Source organism: Leguminivora glycinivorella, chromosome 3 (assembly GCF_023078275.1).
Source record: "Leguminivora glycinivorella isolate SPB_JAAS2020 chromosome 3, LegGlyc_1.1, whole genome shotgun sequence".
Lineage (NCBI taxonomy): Eukaryota > Metazoa > Arthropoda > Insecta > Lepidoptera > Tortricidae > Leguminivora > Leguminivora glycinivorella.
This window is the reverse complement of record NC_062973.1, coordinates 15,617,735-15,643,377: the sequence shown is the minus strand read 5'-3', so window position 1 is coordinate 15,643,377 and position 25,643 is coordinate 15,617,735. Positions and strand designations below refer to the sequence as shown.

At 38.9% G+C, this 25,643-nt stretch overlaps 1 protein-coding gene across 1 annotated transcript in view; it reads right to left on the bottom strand.

The window, feature by feature from the left end:
• The window catches only part of LOC125242569 (disintegrin and metalloproteinase domain-containing protein 10), a 137,003-nt gene that overhangs the window by 22,511 nt on the left and 88,849 nt on the right, over positions 1-25,643 (bottom strand). Inside the window, exons 4-8 of the mRNA XM_048151344.1 lie at positions 24,123-24,317; positions 6,655-6,835; positions 4,888-5,047; positions 4,207-4,371; positions 1,681-1,846 (exon numbers count right to left, since the gene is read on the bottom strand). Coding sequence (XP_048007301.1) covers positions 1,681-1,846; positions 4,207-4,371; positions 4,888-5,047; positions 6,655-6,835; positions 24,123-24,317 — 867 coding nt within the window. The remainder of the gene's footprint in view (positions 1-1,680; positions 1,847-4,206; positions 4,372-4,887; positions 5,048-6,654; positions 6,836-24,122; positions 24,318-25,643) is intronic.

Below are 25,643 nucleotides of genomic sequence, written 5' to 3'. Positions count from 1 at the left end.
CACAAGTTTAACGACTGTCGATTGTTAAAATGTGAATTTATCCCGCAGTCTGACTCATGAAGCTCAGTCTAAGACGATAATTGAAAACAGAAACAATGATACGTTGTATGTGTCTGAAGTTCTGAGTAACATGATTCATACTTGAATATAATGATGTCTCAGAGAATATTTAGGTACTTTATCTACCTACGTGTATAATCTCCTCGCCCATTAATGATGCTTTCTTCGAAAGTGATACTCTTAATGCTAAACTCAATGACAGGAGTCGATAAATATTGTTTCATTTTCGGAGACGCGTGCTCGATTTCGTACAATTAAAGATTAGATTTGACATATCTTTGCATCATCGAATAACACAATCTACCTATAATTATAATTCTTCTCGCCAGAATAAATTATTAGCCACCACTGTGAAACATGTACAAGTATTCATTACAAGAAAGTTAATTTACGACGTTTCATTAAACACACACTAAGTGAATTATTTACCTAAGCAATTGACATGAAAGTTATGACCGTTTAACCGTTTGAATACCATTCGGATATCATTATAGTAATTGTCGGAGGAGCATAGTCATATTTATGGCTGTTTTTCCTGTCCAAGTTTAATATTTGTGTTTGTCTGAACTCTAAATGGCGATAAAAACTTTATAGTAAAGATAAACTCCGGTAATTATTTTTAAAATCGGGACTTAATCGCGTATGACTCGACTCGCGGCTGTCAGAAGGTGTTGATGTGATTACAAGGCAGTCTTCTCCGAGACCACGGGGACAACACCGTCCCTGAAACGTTGGAGGTCGGTTTTATATGTAGATACGCGATTAAGTCCCGATTTTTAAAATAATTATGTGTAATAATCGTGTAAGTTTAAATCAGTGATAAACTCAGGTGTTCGAGTGTAGGTCTTAATATTGATCCTATTTAGTGCGGTTGGCTACCGAGCTCCTTCTTGTCTGATTTAGAGGAAACACGCCCATTTCAAAAGGTTGAACATTGAACAAGTCGATGTCGTTTAAATAGTTATAACTAATAATTAGTCTCACTGCTAGTATTCAGTAAGAGGTTACACAAAGTGGCCCCGATTAAGTCCCAGTAGATGCACGCGTAGTAGAGGCAAAAGTCTTTGTGGCAGGTTTAGGAAATTGGGCACGTTGGCGTCTAGGCTGGAACTGACAGGTCTCACTGTAAAGTGTTCAGTAACTGGTTACCTAAAGTGCCACCGGTGAAGTCCCTGTATGTGAACACGTAGGCGAGGCAGAAGTCCTCATGGTTGGCGAGCGAGTGCAGGTTCAGGAAGTTGGTCACGTCGATGTTCTCGAGGCAGAACTGACAGGTCTCACTGTAAAGTGTTCAGTAACTGGTTACCTAGAGTGCCACCGGTGAAGTCCCTGTATGTGAACACGTAGGCGAGGCAGAAGTCCTCGTGGTTGGCGAGCGAGTGCAGGTTCAGGAAGTTGGTCACGTCGATGTTCTCGAGGCAGAACTGACAGGTCTCACTGTAAAGTGTTCAGTAACTGGTTACCTAGAGTGCCCCCGGTGAAGTCCCTGTATGTGAACACGTAGGCGAGGCAGAAGTCCTCGTGGTTGGCGAGCGAGTGCAGGTTCAGGAAGTTGGTCACGTCGATGTTCTCGAGGCAGAACTGACAGGTCTCACTGTAAAGTGTTCAGTAACTGGTTACCTAGAGTGCCCCCGGTGAAGTCCCTGTATGTGAACACGTAGGCGAGGCAGAAGTCCTCGTGGTTGGCGAGCGAGTGCAGGTTCAGGAAGTTGGACACGTCGATGTTCTCTAGGCAGAACTGGTTCGTCTCGCTGCCGTAGTGGTGGTTGCATTCGGAGTCGTCAATCTGTGCACAAAAAGTTAATTTCAATCACTGGCTATGAAACCTAAAAGAGTGTGAGTGTGTTTTCAAAATGGGTTAGTTTTGTATAGTGTAAAGATATAGTTCTTTTGAAACATTAAGGTGTATTCATATTCCTGAAATAAATAATTCAATTCATTATTCTAGGCACAGGCGTTCCAGTAAAAAGAATCAAATATGTCGAAATCATTAGTGCAAAAAATTAGTTACTACTAAATTGTAGTTAAAACTCTTTTTCTACTCCCGTGTTGTTATTCGTCATTTACCGTGTCGTGCATAGATCGTTAAAACCCTACATAAAAGATGCCCGCCCCCGGCCGGCGCCCCGCGCACCCACGCATACGATATAGCTCTTACAGCATTGTTAGGGAGCCGTTAAGGGATATAGCGGGCCGCGGGGCGCCGGCCGGGGGCGGGCGGCGGCGCGGGGGAGTGCGAGCGACAGGGTGAGTGCAGAAATATTGCAGAGGACAAGTGAAAATACTTATAGGAAACAGTGCGAATTTCACGAAAGTTATTCTAGAAAACTATTCAAAAGTAAGTGCATGGTCGTAGAAAAAGTATTGTATGCAACGGTGTTTAACTGAGTCAAAAAATACTCGTGGCGCCTTAATAACAATTTTCGGCTTCGCCTCAAATTGTTACCTACGCCACTCGTCTTTTTTGACCTCCTTTAAACGCCTGTTGCATAAACTACTATTTCGTCTCTCTCGTTATAAATATTATTTCAATTGTCTGATAAGATCAAAGCATCGAATTATAAGCTAGGTTGACTCAACAAAAGCACTCAGATTTTCAAATATTTGAATAATACTAAAATATTTGTTACCGACTGAGGGATTACGTTCACTTTAATAATGGCAAACGGCACTTTACTAAATTGTATTCGGGTGAAATATTTTGCTTCATCTTATTTACCTTTATTACAAAAAAGATAAGTACAATTACAAAGTGAATACAATCTAAAGTAAGGCATTAAAGTAAACGGGGAGCGCGATGTACGAGCATTTCTCACGCGAGAATGGGTTGTAAGTCGTAATACCGAACCGTGTCACCATCAGTCTTGTATTCTGTGCACTTTACTCCACTGAAGTATAAGATCGAGATTGGCTGTAGTCGAAATATAGCGTGAGGGTAGAAGCGGTGCTGGTACTGTAGTAGTAATAAAAGTTTAAGTGATTGGGGAGATTAGTTAATGTAATAGTTGAAGAGTTGAAGTGGGGTGACGTTTAGTTTTTGGATAGCGCTGTTACACGTGATGCACGTTTTTTCAACACAATAAAGGGCATCTCAATAGTACATTACATCAGAGGCCGGGAAAATGAGGATTTCTGGCCAAGTGGGTATAGGGATACGAGGCCGGAAATCCGTTTTCACGCCGAGGCATGTATAGTGCTTTTCTCAAACATACAATGAAATAAAAAAAAATGCTCTAAAGGACAATATTTTATAAAAAAAAGTTACTTTGCAGGCCTAGGCCTAAAAAATAATATGAAATCCCTTTACAGTCCTCTCGAGTTGTTGCGCCCAAAAAGCGATACTTCCCAGCCCATTTTAAGGAACGTAAAGACAATATTTCATTGCATGTTTGAGAAAACCAAATTTAATTGTCTAGGATCTAGGGGATCAGTTTTAATGCTTCGAGTATTTTTAAATTTTCAATTTCAACTTCATTTATTTAAAGGGCCAACTGAGGTCATTGTTGTTAGTACGCACTTACATAATAATAAATTACACACAATTATTATTTTTGCACTATTCCCATGTATGTAAATTAGTTACAAGACTTACCTACTAGTTTGAGGCATATGAAAACTTGGCAGCATCACGGCACGATCGCATATTATCATTATTAGAGACAGATAACGATACTTCTACGTTAACGGTTCATATATTCTGTTCTGTGTCAATCTACTTGATTTGGGTTGAACTAGATTTCTAATTTTATAATATGATAACAACTTATTACCTGAGTCCTTCAACAGTACTTCAATTATCCTTATAACGATATCAAGTTTTAAGCGGTAACAGCCTGTTACTCTCGCTTTTGTTACATTGAAAGCAATAAATAAGGTTAGAGTACTGAGCCAAATTCAAGATAGCCAATGTCGCACTGACAGCCGTTAAGCTTTTTCTGCGGTTACCGTTTGCCAAGAAAATTTTAAATTATACACCAACCATGCATACAGCAACGTCAAGAACGTACCTAACTGAAACTCGAACGAACTCTGCACGGTATTGATGTTTTCCAAAAGGATGTTTCAATATCAATTCTGAACACATAGAGCGACGTTTCCGAAAGGTTAGCTCTAATATTATCATATATCGAAGAAAGATAGACATACCTTTATCCGCTGCACTTCAAACTGTATGTTCCTGTGTTCCATATGCCCGTCGAAGCGCGTGCTCTTGTAGATATAGTTGACAGCAGTCACGTGGTGCGCGATCAATGAGAGTAGCTCCTCGCGGGTCTTCATGTCCACTTCGGCCTTCTTGCTGGGGTCCCGGTGCTATAAATAATAAAAAGTTGTTATTAAGATGTTGCAAATGGATGGTGACTTACGACGAATTGGGCGATCTTAAATTAGTTCGTCGCTGTCTCGCTTAAACACCGGATAACCGAATTAATCCTTAATATATTAGTCATCCAAGAGCAAATTAGTTGAAAGACTTCTGGTTGCGTACCATCAGATAAATTACGGTTACGATTCTTCTTCAATTTGTGCACTAAGCATTCAGTAGGTATTAGTGGTATTACGATACCATATCTGTGGTTTCCGCTGTACTTAACATAAAAATAAAATAATCATCAAAACGCATATTTAAACATTGAATCCCGACAAATTATTTCTCATTGATTATTAGTTTCGTGTTTACATCAGGTCTTTGGACAGGTCTAAAATATTTAATTTACGTAAAATATTTTATTGCATGTTACTATGATAGGACGGCCTGACGTTTTATAGTTTAGCGCGCGACTATGCTATCGGTGCTGATCTTATTATTATAATAATTGAAGTACTCACATCAGGAAACCCCTCTCTGACGTGCCGCCATATAAGCGGGTCCGTCTGTATGTATAGCGAACAGCTGGTCCGGTTCGCCTCCTTGGTCGCTCGCCGCGAACGCGAGTGTCCACTGTTCGCCGCCCGAGAGTACTTGTCGTGGTACTGCATGTCCCAAAACCTGGACATGGATATTGATTATCAAGGTTAACTGTTTGACCACGTTCTTGTATGTGATTTGTAATTCTTCTGTCTGTTACCCTCCGTGAATCTTTCTCACTTGATGGTCTCATCGGAAGATCAGCGCTGAAAGTCACCAGCAACACGCTGAGATGAGGCCATTTCGTGGCACTTCATTCCTTTCTGTCTTGTTGTTATTATGTGTATTTTGTCTTGCCTGTGTTCACGAATGAATGTTTATTCTATTCTATTCAAGGTAGACCAGGCTAGGTGGTAAGCACAATTAACTTGCGTCCTAGTGCGAGAGACCTGAGTGCGACTTATTTAAGTATGGACTCTCGCGCGAGAACGCAAGTTATGCGAAACCGCAAGAGACCACGCATAGCCGAAAGCCTAGCCGCAGAGAGTCCCTACTCTGTACCTATACATAACAAAATAAAGGTCCCATATGTATAGTGTATATTTGTATAATTGTAAATGCCCCTGCATACAATTCCCCCCATTGCACCCACCTGGTGATGTGTCAGTTAATTTACAATTCATAAATGATGTAAAGACAAACTATATCAATCAGAGCTGTTGTTAGCACAGTTGATACAATACAATACTTGTTTATTGTGAGATAACAATGTCACAGCCAAAATGAACACATACGGAAAACGGAACTACATTTTTTCGAGCTGGATGTGTGTAGTTTTACAGTAGGAACACTAGTGCTATGCACATATCTGTTGTAAAATCCAAAATGTGTGTCGGATTGTATGAGTAACTTCAACTTAACGGCTGTACTGAGTTGTCATACATAATTTGTTAAAAAATGCTAACATTTACATACGTACTGTTATTAATTGAGTACGCTACGACAAGGTTAATAAAAAAACGAGCACAATAGTTAAAGCGGCTTATTGCTGTTTATTCAACAAATAAAAGTTCTGTAATAAAATTACACATTAATGTTATTAAATGCTCGAGCAATGGGTTGTAAAGTTGATTACGGTGGGTGATAGACTACAGAGCGTGTGTGACAGAATTTATCTCGACTACACACGAAGTCAGCGATGTATAAAATTAACTCATTGCGTTTAGCATAATCCTGCCGATGACTAACGTGTTGCTACGAGGGTAGTTCGGTCTAATTAGCAAATTATGAATAATTAGTAAGTAAATGAGCTTGGCGAATTGAGTTGTGCTGTGCCAGTTAATGTAGGTTTTAACGGGGGTAAACAAAATTTCTCTGCTTATTTGCTCTGATTTGAAGGGTTTGAGTAGGTATGCATAATATGAAGGCTGTGAAACATCACGTTTTGGGCGAAGCAAGTCGATGTGATAAATTTTGTGATTTTATCTATTCGCAAATCGGATAAAATCTACAAGTAAGAAGGTCAATATGGAGAAGACCGCCACAAAGCAAGAACTCTCGTGTTTGCCTACGTATTTCGCCAGACATAATAGTCATAAAATAATTGTATTCAAAAGCAAATTCGAAGCGACTAAAGAGCTTATGTACCTTTACCTTACGGAATTCTCTATCTTAGACACTTAATTGCCCATTTGTAAGCAATGCATTGGTGACTAGTTTAGTAGGTATGTACCAGGTTTTCTTATTACCTTGGGTTATCATCCCTCAAGCTGTTAGGATGTGGCGGGGGCGAAGAAGGCATGTGATGCGGGTAGGGGTTGACCGACGGCGCGGGCGGGGACGGCGACACCTCCTCCTCCACACCGGAGTTCTGGATGCGCTCCATCCACTGCACCACCTCGTCTGTGATGCCGCAGCCGCCCACGTGACCTGTGCGATATAACTGAACATGAATGTCTTGTTGTTGTTCTTGAATGTCTTAAGGCACCCCATAGGTACATAGGGCCTCTACAAGATCCTTCCACGCCTTTCTATATATCTTGAGCCTCCGCCTTAGCCTCGTACGAACCTCGAATGACTGGTAGTACGAGTAGTGAAACGGTACATTGAGATGACAAGCAAGATATTTTGTTTGAGTAGATGTTCAATGCTATCTCGTTGAATACATATATGTCAGCGCATGGGAAATAGAATTATTCAAAAATGATTGACAAGTCTTAATAAGATAATAATAGTCTGTCTTCTGAAAGATACAAAATTAAACAGACGTTTTATATAAGTTTTATTTTTACACCTACATCAACATAATAATGACAAAATTAAACTGAAGTTTTGGTTATGAATACAAATAAGTTCTCGCTTTGTCTACTTTGATTAAAATATTTTCATAACAAAACGGGATTGTGCACGCTAGAGGTATTTTTACCAATCCGCATTGAGCCGCGTATTTATAAAGAGTTATGAATAAATTTATCGATAACGATATTTATGTGCGCCAATGTTGACAAAAGCTTGTTAATTAATACGAGTACTCGAGTGTCATTGTGCTCTTTAGTGCTGGTTTAAACAATAGCAAATAAACGCAGTCACGTATGGGACACAATGAAGCGATATACTCGTAGTTGGGTACTCGATATACGCGCTTAGGTACCCTTATAAATACGTGGCATCCTGTGTTACCGACGAGCTCGGCACTAGTTGAATATTCGAGATCAATTAATGAGCTACACGATCAAATGGAAAGGATTCGCGATTCAATTCAGATTTGAATGAGAGCGAGGACGAAACATACAGATGGTGAGGATTTTGGTAACGTTTTAGTCGATCGTTCACGGATTTGGTAGTGTATCATTTATAATAGTGAGAAAAAACGTCATAAATAATACTTATTACATGGAATCAACTCATCATCTCAATATTCAAGCTCTACGGATTAGTCACATTACTATACGATAAGCTTTGAGCTTTATGTCTAATAATTCTTGAATAAGCAAAGAGCTTCGAAATGTAAATTTAAGTCGAACTTTTAAAAGACATATTTTCCAATAGGGCCAAGGTTCGGATCGGTGTATTATACGAGACGATTTCAAATTATTCATAAGAAATTTCAAGTTGGCAGGCAAAGTTACACAGCTGAGAGGAAAGAAAAATAAAGAGGATAAGGTATCTGTACACTATTCCGGGATAGTAAAATGTGGTGCATTATTCCGGGATACTTTGGTTTTTGTCGCAAAATAAGGAAACTATCAGTAAAATCTTAAGTTAATGCAGTATTTAATTAACTATAGATCAAATAGAACCGAAAAAGTCGATTTTCGGATATTTATCTTATCTTTTGAAGCCATGAGGTACCTCCAAATGCGTCAGTCGCAACCACGCAGTGGTTTCTATGGGCGTGTTTGACGGTGAGCTCAACGCGGCAGCGGAACTTCGTAAGGGTTTGCTGTGATGATGGTAAGTTTATTGATATTAAATTTGTATCATAATTGTCTTATAGTTATTAAAAGACATTTATATCATCTTTTCAAGTTAATTTAAAACATATTTTTATTAAAATGCCCGCTCCCGGAATAATGTACACCATTTTGACGAGGTGTACATAATTGCGGGAGTATCACGGAATAACGGAAACACAGTCCGTAATGTTTTTGTGTCCTATTACTATTTACGGTTTAGTATATTTATATATTTGATGTAAATACATTAAGTAAAGATTACAGATTATAGTGACATAATTACGGTACATATATTTTTTAGATTTTAATCTCATAATTGAATACGAAATGTATACTCATTGAGTAATACGTGCGAAATATTAGACTGTGGCATCAATATTAAATTTGTTTTATTTCATAAAATTAAAGCACAAAGTTTATTTATTTCAATGTTTTGAGTGTAATTGTTATATAATCTACCAATATACTAAGAAAAAAAATCTTGTTTATGTTTTAATATAGCCTTTTTTTGACTGCCGTAATTAAGTACACGACTTTATATGAGTGTATCTTATTCCGGTATACTTATATAAAGTATATTAAAATATATAAACTCATAAAATAAGGTACAGAGACCCGGATATTAAGTTTTGAAACTTCCTTAGTTAGCTAAAAATCTTTATACCGCATATTGGTTTGTCCGTCAGCCAGTCTGTACGTCTACGATTTAGCTCAATCATCATTAGTACTAGAAAGCTAAAATTTACATGAGGACAATACATAATAGGATAGACATATATAAATATAAAATAGTACCTATTTAAACCTATTTCATCAAACATGGCTAAGAAGAACACTCTCGATTAATTCAAGCTCTTTCAAACGAAAAAAACTAATCAAAATCGGTTCATCCATTCGAAAGCGATGCATTAGACAGACATACAGTGAAACTTATAACACCCTGTCGTTATATCATATAATCGTTATACCGTAAAATATCATATTTCCCTTCCCATTCCAGCTCACCAAAATATTGCCAATTATAAAAAATACACTCTGTATAAGCATTTATCAAAACGATATGTGCATTATATATTTATGTAAACAATATTTTTAATTCGTTTCTTTACATTATGCTTCAACAAAGTGGACTTTAAAGATATCCCGTAATAATGTACAACGACTCCCGGAATTAAAGCCATACCAAAATTGTATCCCGGAATAATGGGCAAACTAAGGGTTTAGTAAAACAACGTTAATTTCTATAAATTAAAAGTTACGATGCAAAATAGTGTCTTAAATCAATTGTAGAAGACTTATCCTCAAAATAAAATAGTTAACACCACTAGAAACCTCGCATTTTTGTTTCAATCCTCACTTAAAGTAGGAAACGTCTTAAGTTCCCGTAATATGGTACAGTTACCTTACCGCGTCGCAGCGAAATAAGTAACAAAAAATCACAAAAGTAGAACTTTATAAAGACTTTCTAGGAAAATTATTTTGAACTTGATAGGTTCAGTAGTTTTTGAGAAAAATACGAAAAACTACGGAACTCTACACTGAGCGTGGCCCGACACGCTCTGCTACACTTAAATTATAAAACCTTTTTTCATCAATTAGAGAAAATGGCATAGTTCTTTTAAATATATCAGAAAACTGACTGGCGGCAGTAGGAAAGGCAGTAGGTACGAAACGGCTGGCAGGATTTGAAATTAAAAATGTTGAAAAAGTATGTAGTGGAGGTATTTTTCAGTCGGTGTGTCGTGTAAGCGCGCATTGGCGTTTACATCCGGCGCGTTGCATTTTAACGAAGCCTGCAGGCCCTGTATTCCCAACGCCAAATACTAAGATAAACCAGGCTAGTCGTGATCTAAGGATCCGTAACTGGTGGACTGGGGGAAAGCGGGCGTTATACTGGATTGCTTGTGTTACGTAAATGATTGGAATATGACCTCAGGCTGGCGGGACGGCGGAAATTACCGAGCGTACATCCCAGAACTTATTCTGGAATGTGCTATTGACGTATCAAAATGATATCGAAAGCAGATGTCGCTAGTTCCAGAGGACAGATTTAAGTTTTTTAATTGTGTGCAAGGGTGATGCACTGGCAATGATATTGAATTGGTATCACATTGGCATTGTAGTTTCGATTCGGAATCTCTAGCCACGCTAATGCGGCCGTTTCATTCAGATCGGTTATTTGCGAGTATCTGAGGATCGGCCGCCAGTTCCCGATCATTAATGTCTTCAACTTCAATGGACGTTCCATTTTGGCCGTTCGCAGAAACGTTTTCATTGTTATCAACTTTCCTTTTGATATAAGAAATGTTGAACGATTTAGTTTGAGTTTGACGTTATATTTACATAACTTAGGCGACTTTTATTGTAACTCTTCTTTATTGTTGAATACCGACCACGAATATCCTACAATACTGGGTAAAAATCTGTACATAATATATGTAATACATAAGTATATAATACATATATTATGTATAGGCCCTATAATATAATCATCTTTTATCTAAATAATCGTTAAATATTAAACATAGTATATGAATAATGAATGCAAATATTGAGAGCCATATTCATTTAATGAACAGATTTATTAAATCCCTGAAGTAAGCTGTACATATTTTACGAGTACTACGAATACATAGGTACTGCGATCAGAATGAAAACCCTTATTGGAGTTAATAACTTGATTACAGAGAGAACAACACGAATCCAATTTAATTATCAACGGAGACCGTTCGCGTTCATAATTATCAACATAATATACGTTTCAACGAGGAAAATCCATTTTTATGACTGTACGATGAGTATACGAGTTGTTAATGGTCAATTGAATTTACTGTGAATCATTTCAGATATTACAGAGTTCCAGATAATAAATTAAGGGTTAAATGAACATGAATTTGTGAATGTCATTCATAAGTTTCATAACGAAAGGGCGACGAACGACAAGTTTTAACAAGGGCTTTATGAAATATTGCTTTAATTATTAACTTGTTAGGGTTGTTTAATTATTAAGGTTAAGGTTAATTTTTTTTTTTTTTTTTAATTAACTTGTTAGTACCTTGAATAACTTTTGGCTCCGATTTTCGGAAGGACTGTACATTTCTAGCCCATAACGCTCAGAAATAGTTCAAGCGAGAATGTTTTGCAATACTTGCTACGGAAACTTATGATTATGAGTTTACTGTAGTTGTAAGTTACTTACGGTGATTTGCTTTAGTTGATTTTGGAATGGAATAAGAAATCGGGACCAAGAAAAGATAACAAATGTGTATTTCTAATATTCGGGTGGTAGTTCTTAAAACGAAAACTACATTACTAGACCGAGCTTTGTATTTTCGAGGTATAAATTTAATATTACGTATACCTATTATGAGGAACTATGTAGTTATTTTATGCAAGAAGAGAACCCTTTCGAAACTGGTTAGACCAACTCCATTTATATGGACTTTGTATAACGAAACCCCCGAGAAATATTCCAGGAATCAATTATTCCAACATTGCCGCAAAGACAACACGGGATACTGGAAATAGTTAAATTTAAAATACCACTCCAAGAAATCGAGGAATATGCTGGAAGTTATGTAACCACTGCAAACATTAGTTAATTAGCATAAGATAACAGAAATGTTTCATTCCATGTTTATTCTCGGTACTGATGCTAAGCGTGATATAATTCGACGAACCACTTTCATGTGTTCACGATATATGTCGTGAGCAAATTATTAATTATGTAAATACTAAATATAAAACATACCCTATAAGAATTGCGGCTGAACTGAACTATTAGTACGGGGAAATTAGCTAAAATTACGGCATAATTAATGGAAGATTTTTTTAAATTGAAATATGTACGTTATAGACCGAAGTTATTTTTCATCGACCCTCCCTACTCCTCCCCCCTCTGCGTCACCCCTCTACCCTCCCTTAAAGTGCCGAAAATTCGGTTTTTCTCGATTTCTGACAAACCTGTTGAAGATACAGAAAAAGCGCGTAGGAACGAAGTAAAGTAATCCTTAATAAATTTACTACAAATCATTCATTGACACTTCTGTTTAGTTTTCGCGTGATCCATCACGAAAGTTGGTCCTTTGCTGCAATTTTCTTTAACGAATGTTAAGTTTTCGCCCAAAATGCCCAAATTAATTATGCCCAGATTTTCATACATAACTTTCCAGGAGCAACGTACTATATGTGTTATACTGTAAGTTTTTTCATACATCGTGAGCCAGCATCGAAGCTTCTACAAAACAGACGAACCGTGTAGAACAACATTTCATCGAAGACAACTGAAATGGACCAGTCCGGGCCGTTAAGAACGCCAATACTTATTTCCGACGTAATAGCTGCGCTGAAGCCAGAAGGCGAGTGTCTACACTCCAAGAATGTTATTCGAGAAACTTATCAAGTCGTACGCCTAGGGGTACCACTATAAACGTGTACACGGATAGCTATAAATAGTCATGTTAATTACATTTGACAAATTCAGCAGCAAGCGTGATCGTAAATGACACCACATTATTTTTAACACTGCTATGGATTTCGAGAGTATGATAGGTACGTAGTTCATTCTAGATCTTGAATGGTAGGCGCTCGCGCAAATAGTCGGAATTCAGAATACATGGCACTTCCAATCCAATAGGCACAAATAACCCAATCGTTCATTAGAACTAGTATAATTGCACTTTCAATAGCCTGGTCCACACAGAGCAAGGCACGTCGCGTGGCAAACGAGCTATGTAGACGAGCCTGCAGTGCGTGCGTTTTGCTCGGCCGAGCAACCTGCCTCGGCTGGGGCAGGTATAATACATTGGCCGTTTGCCGCGTTAGCACATTGCCTCGCGTCGTGCCTAGCTCTGTGTGGACCCGGCTAGTTATGTTCTAGGATATCGTGGTCAGTTACATTGGTACACCGGAGCTATCGACTTGGGAGGCAACAGCAATATAAGAGCAGACTCCAGCCCCAGACAGTAACTTACGTGCTTGTTTGCTGAGCACACTGGCATTATCGGACGAGTCCCGCAGCGGGACTCTTGTCGAACAAACAACCGCTAACAATGCCATTTTATATTACCTTCATGACAGCATATTGTAATATGTGGTTTTTGTATAATCTCAAGATATTTCCCTAAGTAATTCTAATATTCAGTCGACATAGACATTCGTCGTCAAAAAAGTTCGAAATGGCAAGTTAAGCAATACAGAATATAATAAACCTATTAAGGTACAGGGACAAATCTCGACTGGGGGGCAATTGTGTCGCTTAACTTCAAACTTGGGTAAATCCATTATGCTATAAGGTTGATTATTTTCAAATCAATATATTTTTTTTTAGGCAGCGTTCCCACTTATGAGACGTGTGTCTCGGGGCGCGCAAGAGACGTCTCCGCCACGCCGCCTCAGTGTAATTTAAGGCAGCGTTCCCACTTATGAGACGCGTGTCTCGGGGCGCGCAAAGGGCGTCGGCGCCACGCCACCTGAGTGTAATTCAAAAAGCGTCTCCTCAGTACATTTTGTATAGGAAGGACGTAAGGCGCGCCCCAGGTGGCGTGGCGGCGGCGTGGCGCGCGCCGCGCCGCCTGGGGGCGCGTCTTACGTCTAAAATAAACACAACGGACGTGGCGGGGCGCGGGCGTGGCGAGGACGAGGCGCGGACGGGGCGCGGGCGCAATCTAAATTACACATAAGAGGCGAAAACACGGCGCGATGCGTCATTATACAGGCTGATTTTGTTGCGGAAACATATTAATATTATCAAAAAAACAATCTTAGTAAACCCTTACTCATTTTTTAATACCTATCCAACAATGTATCACACGTTGGGGTTGGAATGAAAAAAAAAATCAGCCCCCACTTTACATGTAGGGGGTACCCTAATAAAACATTTTTTTCCATTTTTTATTTTTGCACTTTGTTGGCGTGATTGATATACATATTGTTACCAAATTTCAGCTTTCTAGTGCTTACGGTTACTGAGATTATCCGCGGACGGACGGACGGACGGACGGACGGACAGACAGACATGGCGAAACTATAAGGGTTCCTAGTTGACTGCGGAACCCTAAAAAAACATTCAGTCGAATTGAGAACCTCCTCCTTTTTTTAACTCGGTTATAAAAAACAACCTTCATTGCCGGCTGGCAAACGGCTAACCGTTGAAACAGAAATATAAATGAAAGAGATAGAAGGCTGCACCTGCGTTCACAGCTGCGTCGTCGGCGAATTCAAAGAAAAAGCACACGTGTGCAGCCTCTTGGCTACCTACACGGCCAGGTGCGGGCGCGGCTTTCGACCTTCGCGCCGCGCAATAGAATTCAATGTCGTCTGCTCGTGTGCGGTTCATTTGCTTTGAAGTGGCGGCTTTTTAACATCAAAGGGGTGAGCCTATTTTGTGCAAAATTCTGTTATATATCGTCATTGAATGTCGAGTATATATAGTATCAAATTATTATTTAATGTTTTAAAAATAAATTCTTATCAAATTATATATGTAGTATCATCACTTTATTTCAGTGTACGAATTTAGACACTAAAACCCCGCCCCTAAATTTGATGCGATAAGGACAATTGCTGCTCAGGCGAGAAATCCTGCGTACTTAATGAAAAATACAAAAATCGAGATTTCTTAAAAACTTCCTCTCAATCAGGATAATGATGAAATAATCTGTGTCGGACCGTTTCGATATTTTGGCTAATAATTGATCTCAGTTTTGAATACCACGTCTTTCTTTGTGGCAAATTAAATTAAGCCGTTTTGACCAACTGAAAGGCTCAACTTGTTTCTTTAATAACCTAACCACAACATAAAAAAATAGAAAAAAAACCCCGACACAGTGGACCGATTATCACGAAACATGGCTAAGCACACTCCCGACTAATTCAGCTATCAAACAAAAAAAAACTAAATCTAAATCGGTTCATCCGTTTGGTAGCTACGATGCCACAGACATACACACACACACACACACAGACATACAGACAGACAGACAGACACGTCAAACTTATACCACTCCGTCGTCTTTGCGTTAGTAAAAACAAACATGCCAAAAAAGCAAAACGGTGTGACGTGCGACACAGATATTGATAATAATAATAAGTACATAGGTATAAACCAGGGAGGAAATAATGGAGAGCGTTTATATGTCCTGTTTTGCCTTAATTCAATATCATCACATATTTTTGTTGCTGATAAAATAATACATCCTGTATATCAAGCGGCGCGCCCCCTGGGTGACGCTCGAGTTGTGTCTGCTAGCGGCGCGTCGCTTGAGTTGCCTGCGCCGCGCCGCTTCAGTGTAATTTAAAAAACGTCTCCTCAGTACATTTTGTATAGGAAAGACGTAAGACGCGCCTCAAGCGACGCCGCGCCCCGTCGCCGCCACCGCGCCGCCGCCACCTCGTTAGGCAGCGTTCCCACTTATGAGACGTGTGTCTCGGGGCGCGCAAGAGACGTCTCCGCCACGCCGCCTCAGTGTAATTTAACGAGGTGGCGGCGGCGCGGTGGCGGCGACGGGGCGCGGCGTCGCTTGAGGCGCGTCTTACGTCTTTCCTATACAAAATGTACTGAGGAGACGTTTTTTAAATTACACTGAAGCGGCGCGGCGCAGGCAACTCAAGCGACGCGCCGCTAGCAGACACAACTCGAGCGTCACCCAGGGGGCGCGCCGCTTGATATACAGGATGTATTATTTTATCAGCAACAAAAATATGTGATGATATTGAATTAAGGCAAAACAGGACATATAAACGCTCTCCATTATTTCCTCCCTGGTTTATACCTATGTACTTATTATTATTATCAATATCTGTGTCGCACGTCACACCGTTTTGCTTTTTTGGCATGTTTGTTTTTACTAACGCAAAGACGACGGAGTGGTATAAGTTTGACGTGTCTGTCTGTCTGTCTGTATGTCTGTGTGTGTGTGTGTGTGTATGTCTGTGGCATCGTAGCTACCAAACGGATGAACCGATTTAGATTTAGTTTTTTTTTTGTTTGATAGCTGAATTAGTCGGGAGTGTGCTTAGCCATGTTTCGTGATAATCGGTCCACTGTGTCGGGGTTTTTTTTCTATTTTTTTATGTTGTGGTTAGGTTATTAAAGAAACAAGTTGAGCCTTTCAGTTGGTCAAAACGGCTTAATTTAATTTGCCACAAAGAAAGACGTGGTATTCAAAACTGAGATCAATTATTAGCCAAAATATCGAAACGGTCCGACACAGATTATTTCATCATTATCCTGATTGAGAGGAAGTTTTTAAGAAATCTCGATTTTTGTATTTTTCATTAAGTACGCAGGATTTCTCGCCTGAGCAGCAATTGTCCTTATCGCATCAAATTTAGGGGCGGGGTTTTAGTGTCTAAATTCGTACACTGAAATAAAGTGATGATACTACATATATAATTTGATAAGAATTTATTTTTAAAACATTAAATAATAATTTGATACTATATATACTCGACATTCAATGACGATATATAACAGAATTTTGCACAAAATAGGCTCACCCCTTTGATGTTAAAAAGCCGCCACTTCAAAGCAAATGAACCGCACACGAGCAGACGACATTGAATTCTATTGCGCGGCGCGAAGGTCGAAAGCCGCGCCCGCACCTGGCCGTGTAGGTAGCCAAGAGGCTGCACACGTGTGCTTTTTCTTTGAATTCGCCGACGACGCAGCTGTGAACGCAGGTGCAGCCTTCTATCTCTTTCATTTATATTTCTGTTTCAACGGTTAGCCGTTTGCCAGCCGGCAATGAAGGTTGTTTTTTATAACCGAGTTAAAAAAAGGAGGAGGTTCTCAATTCGACTGAATGTTTTTTTAGGGTTCCGCAGTCAACTAGGAACCCTTATAGTTTCGCCATGTCTGTCTGTCCGTCCGTCCGTCCGTCCGTCCGTCCGCGGATAATCTCAGTAACCGTAAGCACTAGAAAGCTGAAATTTGGTAACAATATGTATATCAATCACGCCAACAAAGTGCAAAAATAAAAAATGGAAAAAAATGTTTTATTAGGGTACCCCCCCTACATGTAAAGTGGGGGCTGATTTTTTTTTTCATTCCAACCCCAACGTGTGATACATTGTTGGATAGGTATTAAAAAATGAGTAAGGGTTTACTAAGATTGTTTTTTTGATAATATTAATATGTTTCCGCAACAAAATCAGCCTGTATAATGACGCATCGCGCCGTGTTTTCGCCTCTTATGTGTAATTTAGATTGCGCCCGCGCCCCGTCCGCGCCTCGTCCTCGCCACGCCCGCGCCCCGCCACGTCCGTTGTGTTTATTTTAGACGTAAGACGCGCCCCCAGGCGGCGCGGCGCGCGCCACGCCGCCGCCACGCCACCTGGGGCGCGCCTTACGTCCTTCCTATACAAAATGTACTGAGGAGACGCTTTTTGAATTACACTCAGGTGGCGTGGCGCCGACGCCCTTTGCGCGCCCCGAGACACGCGTCTCATAAGTGGGAACGCTGCCTTAAAGCAGAAGGGATTTACCCAAGTTTGAAGTTAAGCGACACAATTGTAACTAATCCATTTTTTCCGTTATTATACTATGATGTTGAGTTCTAGGTACATGTATCCACTGAACACGCCTACCATATATAACCGGTGGACACTCTATTTAATGCAAACATTGTAAAACATGAAAAAATGGACCAGTTACATTTGTCCCCCAGTCGAGATTTGCCCCACTGTACCTTACTATTTTTATGCAAGGAAAATGTTAAGGTTTTATCAAAGCCAAGTAATCAGCTATGTAAACACGTTTCTTGTCACAACACCCGCGAAAATATCCTTTCGATCAATACATGATTTGATTGTATCCTGCCGTCCTTCGCATAATTTGCAATCAATTTTGTCGCTACCTTCATTTATATAGAATTTGACAGGGACGCTTTCTCAATAAATAGTATATATTAGATTTATGTACATGGCAGTAATTCAGGTACACCAAGACGTATAAATTTCAAAACAAAAATTGCAATTTGAATCCTTGATAATATTCTCAAAATTGAATCATCCAATGTAATAAAAAAAAATTGGTAAGACTAATAAATCCTAGCTATAGTTATCAATTAAAATTAAGGTCTTAGAAATATTTGATATCGTAAAAAATATAGTTTGAAGGTATTGTCGATAAACTAATTTTGGAATGTATACTCATACTCATACTCATTTATTTATAATATTGTTACATATTACACGTCACAATTGATTTAGGTACATAGTTATTATATGGTATATTAAAATTAAAATTATTATATTAGTATTCGTAGTTTGATATGGGATCAAGTTGCCGGGCGAAAATTAGAAGAGCTTCAGCAAGAAATTGTATGTTTAAGTTTTATATTTCACGGTATTCTGAGGTGGTGTTTCTTTACTTTATTAACGAAAAGCAATCAAGTAGATTGCCTTTGCGCTCAGTAATTGTCTTCGCGGCACAAAGCCAATAATCGTGTCGTCGTATTCGATCCACATATACATAAGAAGCCCCACATGAATATTCGAGGCAGATTAAGGTACCTATATACCATGGGAAGAGAAGAGACTGCCTAATGTAAACTGTATAATTGTTTCAATGAACTTTCAATTTTTCTGTACTTAAACAAATAAAGTAGCGTTTATTTTTTTCGCTACAAATCTTTGAAAAAATTAAACACAACTCAATTTAAAATACAGCTAAGATAAAATTACCTAGAAAAATATAAGTGGGCGGCAAAAGAATAAATGTTGATTACCAGAGCGAATAAATATTACTTATTATTTGCTTTTTACAAAATATCCAATTTACTTCTAAAATAAATTAAATTGAAAACACTTTTGCTTTTGCTTTTTTATATCTTTTATTTACCGACCTAAAGTGCTCGTCATCTCGTAGGTAAGTATTGTAGAGGTTTATTGCAAGAAAAGGGTGATATTATATTGGCCGTTACAGAATTGTTAGAACAGACATTTGGTTACCTATAAAGTAATCTCTACAATGTTTGTGTCTAAATCCAATCTACAACTGGACCAACTGGGGCTTTGGCAATACAAATGTAAATGGAACACCGAATTACTAAAATTGTTGGACCATACGACACAGTCTGACCCGCCTTCGTACTTTTAATACCAACCGGGTGTACCAAAATTTATGCACCGCAGGTTTCGTAAATGCACGCGTTGCCAATGTCAAAGCCGTAATTATTTTGGTACGTGTTCTTGTGTTGGAGACGCGCAGGTTTTTTCTATGTAGGTGTATATTTACAGATTTTCTACGCGCTTCCTTAAGAGGATAAAGTAGCGAAAATGCTAAAATGAAAAAGGAGCCCCCCTTTGTCCATTAAAAACAACTCAGTCAAAAGATATTTCAAAAAAATCTTTAAAATCGAGGTTCCGCTCTCGACTCTTTCCTCCTTCAAAACTTAATCAATCGGAACGAAATTTGAGAATCTGAATAACAATGAAATAATCTATGTCGGACCAAAAGGTGAGATTGGTAACAATTCACCAAAAAAGCTAAAAAGCTTTTTTGGTGAATTGTTACCAATCTTGAGTTTTTTGCGCCACAATGAAAAAGGCCGTTTTTGGGAATTTTTGATTGGCTCTAGAGTCTTTAAAAAGCAGAATATCAAAAAAATCTAAACGGTCCGACACAGATAAAAATAATAACAATCTGTGTTGAAAAAATCATTGCTCTATCTTCAAAAACCAGGGAGGAAATAGTCGAGAGCGTTTGTATGGAGAATTGACCCCTACCGTATCGTCTTAACGATATAAAAAAAATATTGTGTCGAAAAGATCGCGAAACCTATCTCGTACGATTAATGATATAATTATACATGTTATGCTAGAGTGTAATATAAGAATAGTATATTATATAACGGTAACGTTATGAAGGCTATAAAAGTTGAGTACCGCGGTTAGGCCACGAAGGCTTGCCGAGTGGCCTAAGTAAGGTACGAGACTTTTATAGCCTTCATAATGTTACGATTGTATACTATACTTTTTCTACGACAGCCACATAAATACCTATTCAAGAATAATAAAATGGGTTAGTTACTTACTTCATATAATGAATGGGAATATTTGTGTGGATCGTCGTAGCATTGAGTATGAGTATTCTGTCCACAAAATGTTGATGGTGAGATATTGTTGCACAATTCTTCAAAATATGCCAACAATGCGATTTCAGAGAAAGTTGAAACATTTTTTTTGCAATTTCCATGTCATAACATTTTCAAACAATCATAACATTTTTGCTACGCTGTATCCGACTTTTCAGGTAACAAATTGTCAGTCACTTTGAGCGCCATAGCCTTGATTTCTTGGGGAGTATATTGTTCACCAGAATCACTCATAATTACTTAAGTTTTTGCACAACTCGACTTAAAATAAAGTATAAAACACTAAAATAGTTCAAATAATTTTTTAAAAACTTTACAAATGCGGGAACCAATAATGCACAGCCAGAGAATGCTCAACCCAAGAATTTACGACCCAGGAATTGGCGTCCATGATGTACGAGAGTTCTTAGACCGTGAATTGATGGGTTGGGCATTCTCGGGCTGTACACGTTTGGTCCGGGCGATAATTCGAAGCCACTTTTTTTACAGGGCGGCAGTATTGTACGACCCCGTAATTCGCGTCCAAAAAAGTGGACGCCGATTTTGGGCTGTACATTTCTGGGTCGTACATTAACCGAACTCTTCATGCCATAGACAAGAGAAATAGAAAATAAGCCGGTTTTCAATTACGAAAAATGTGGTTGCGTTCAAGAATATTTAAATGTCAAATATAAAATTATTTGATAAACTTATGATTTTTACCTTTGTTTTGCAATATTTAATATGTAAAACGCATTTCAGTTTATTTTTTCATCGTGATTTAAATTATGAACCTAAATATTATATTATTTATTAAGAGTTATTTATTATTGCAAATGAAAACATACCTGATAAATGGAAGTTGTACTTTTAAAAATAAACTTACAGAACTCCTATATTCATATGAATACTGCTCAGCAGTTATCATATGAACCTATAGACAAATAGACTTTTCTATCGTTACTCAAATGAACTTAATTTGGATACCGCTGACAATAATCTAATTGACAGATTTAAGTGCTGGAGTAGAAAAAGAATTAATTATATTACCACAGAATATATAATAGTACAAGTACAGAAGGCTCACTCCTTTGATGATCACAAAACGCCGCCATTCTAAATTCTTACCTACATTAACAAACGGACCGAACGCGTGCAGACGACATTGAATTCTATTGCGCCGCGCGAAGGTCGTCGCCACTGAATGGGCCGCGAACTCGCGGCCGCCGGCATGTACTTGTAGCGCGGCGAAATGATCGCGGAGTGAGCCGCCCCTGATATTACCAACAGTGCAGGTTATGCATTGTGATCTCAGTTTCCATTTAATAAGACGGAAATCGTTATGCAGCTATTGAATACTATTTATATGATAGGCTTGATTAGCATTGCACAAAAAATGTTCATGTAAAATGTTGCTACTTAAGACGAAACTGTTTTGAATACTATCAAAAACTTATCAAATTGTATGTAGAGCCAAGCTTTTAAGTTAATAAGCTCTATCTTCATAAACTCAAAACTACATCTTAGCCCATTATAAAAGAAGCGCGTGTAGATTGCGCTTCGTTCGGCGTCTTAGCGGCAGCACACACTGTGTCCACAGATTAATGTTCTTACATTTGATTCAAAATTTTGTATTGAAAAACTTAAACTAACATTTTTTTATGAAGTTATATCGGAAAATAAATCATAAAAGTAAATAAAACATTGGTAAATCGATATAACAGTCAGTCAATAACCCATATTTAATAAAAATAAATGTATGTAACTGAAAACGGAACTTTTCTATTTACCAAATAGCAAATTGTTTTCGCGGGTTAACAGTAATTCGTAGAGCTACCTACAATATTATTTACTAGCTTTATGAAAATCCACTTTCACGAATTCATTACTCCTGCACTGAATTCGAGTAAAATTAAGCGAATTGCGGGACTGCGTTGCGTCACTTACGGCACAGTAACCAATGTCATTTCGTAAATGTGAATTTTTCATTTTGGTAACAAAATCCTTTCCATTCCGGAACGTTTAAATTGCAGCTCGGCAGGGTTTGTGCTTTAGCATTCCACGAGACTCGCACATTTGGGTTGGTAGCAGCCGCAGCGATGGATTTGCAACAGCTTAAATTGAAACGGCAAAAATGCACGGCCAAATACTGTTGACGCGAAATTACCATTCTGCCGGCGTATCATGCTGCCAATTTTGTCACTTATCCACGTGGATAAGACATCCGTTACTCTCACACTGACATACTTGCTAAAGCGTGACGGATGCTTTATCCACGTGGATATGAGATAAAATTGGCAGCATGAAGCATGATACGCCGGCTGGAAGCCTACGGCCGGATAAATATTTAACACGAATTTGAATTAGTTTTCAGCGGTATAGCCGGTATAAAACAATGTCAGGCTTCGTTTATTTAGTCGCGGTGTATTTTTCTGCTGTTGTGCCAACTGGTAATTAAACGCGACCTAACTGCGCCTGAACACTTCCGTGATATAGGAACGGCTACATGTAAAATGCGGAAAAAGTTAGTAAACGAATGAACTCTTTCTTCATATTAATATAGGTAACAGTCTACATCCGCGTGGATTTAATAATTTATATGTTTCTCTCTATCTCTCAGTGTAATGATTCGTTGAACTGTCTTGCGTTACCCATTCGGCCTATTCCCAGTTACTCTTCCAGTTTTCTAATTGATTATGTAGGTACTGGGTTTGTTACTTTCTGAGTTTCGAATCTTAGTGAAAAACATTTATCTGGCGCAGCAGGAACAAGTAACTTTTTTGATGCATAAGTAATTCCTATCAAATACCCAGACGTTGAAGAAGTTATCTACAAGTTTTCATCTTTGTCATAAAAATCATAAGTCAGGGCCCAGGGAGGGATCGCACATATTGTATCGCATAAACTAGCACCAGTAGCACCATAATATATGTACTATGAAATATAATTGAAATTAAGTACACAAATAGATTTCGATTGAAAATGCCACTCATAATGAATCAACAGTCATTAGGTATTAGACTGTTGATTCGACTGAGAGTCAGACAAGTTCAGAATTTCAGATATTTCCAACGGTCATCGAACTGGTTGAATAGGCCCGTGTTCGGAAACCTAGAACGGCTCCCCAGCGGTGACCAGCCGACAACTAACCGACGACAGCGACGACGCGGCAAATGGGATTTAACTTTGTTAAACGACCTTGCGTCAACTAATCCAGTTTTGCACTACATATCTAATGTTGCGAAACGGAACTGGCGCGATACCCGCGTCCCGCGTCCAATGGCCCATTCATTATGAACGGCCAGTGGCAGTATTTTGACGTTAAGTTGAGTTATTGCGGGGGTTGCTAAACTCAACCCCGTTAGTCGTGAATAAACCAAATGACGTTTGGGAATAGAATCAGGCGCGTCGTAATATTAAAACATAATATTTCTTAATTGCAAATGATATATGGCAAAGTAATAAGTTGTAAATGTTGCAGAAGGTACCAAAAGGATGATAATGTCGTTCGGCGGGAAGTAACTGTCGCTAGCGTCTAGCTACATCAAGTATGACCGTGTCTCTTGTGCGCGGACGGGTCGACCACGTCGCCCTCATGGTTGATGACGGAGTGGGGCCCCCACGAGCGGGTGCCGTTCGGCGGGAAGCACTTATCGGCTAGACATCAAGTAAGATTTTACTGACCGTGTCTTCTGTGCGCGTACGGGTCGACCACGTCGCCCTCGCGGTAGATGACGGAGTGGGGCCCCCGCGAGCGGGTGCCGTTCGGCGGGAAGTACCGCCGTGCGTGCTCGACGTAGTACGCGCCGTCGCTGGCGATGATCTTGCCTTCGAACACGCCGTCCGTCACCGAACCGAACACCGTCGATTGGGGATCGTCTGTTGAAAAAAAAATGGAAATTACGAAATAAGCGAGAAGGAAAAAGGGAAAAAGTAGGTACTACTACTACACAATATTTTATATTTTATTTTCGTCGTTTTTTTTCTTCGTGTAACAATTATCAAGGTAATTATCCACCTTTTTACTATCAAAGATTATCTCAAGAGTATAATTAAAATTAAGAAAATCACTTTCAAAGCGACTCCCCTTTTCCCAGCATCACAAAGTTTAATCGTTTTGCAAATCTTTTTTTTATTATTCGAAAAGTAGGCGAGTAGCACTTATAATGACGCAGCTATTTTTAAGTAGGTTATCGGCAACTTTCCCGATCACCACGACCATATAAATATAGGCCGACATCTTAGGAGACCCTTAGTGGGCAAGTTCCGAGGTTGGGCCGCCGAGCGCTGAGAAATTTGCAATCTTAGCAGCATCGAGGGTGCAAGAGCACTCTTGTCAATTGCATCTAACAATGGAAATTCCAAGTGTTAGAGCGGGTTGCAAAAAGACCATTGGAAAATTTTAATAGGAACATGTAGAAAGGAAAACGTGTAGTCGTGTGTGCGTAAAAATAAAACAGAATAGTTGAAGTATATATAATAATTATGTTTTTGCGAGAATTCAACAAAACACACAACTCTCAATCTCGCGGCAGTGTTATTCATAAACTCCTAAGATCTCGCCTGAGCTCCAATCTCGCAAGATTGCATTCCCTACAGTTCGTTTTCATTTGACAAACGCCACTCACTCTATTATGAAACCATGATGACTTATTCCATTTCCGTCAATTCTGTATTTGTAGTTTGATATTTTTTGACGGGTTCGAATCTCTAGGTACCTACATAAAAAAATGTAAGGTACACAGAGTGGCAAAAATCTCGACTGGGGGACAATTGTAACTGATCCATTTTTTTCCATCATTACACTAATTATGATGTTGAGTTCTACATGTATCCACTGAACACACCTACCATATATAACCGGTGGACACTCTATTTAATAATGCAAACATTGTAAAACATGGAAAAAATGGACCAGTTACATTTGCCCAGTGTCGAGATTTGCCCCGCTGTACCTTAATTAAAATATGTCACATTGAGCGTTAACTGGTCAAGCAAATAACCGTTAGCGTTTCAATAAAGTGCACTGCCAAATTGTCTGGAACCCCTTAACCATACTATCGCTGGTCATTACAAAGCTACTTAGAATCGTGGGGTCAGTCCGGGTTCGTTGACTTTCTAAGCACAGACGAGCTATTAGGCAATGGTCGCAATAAATCAACAGTGTCGTTAAATAGATCCGTGGGGTCGAAGCCAAAACAAAAC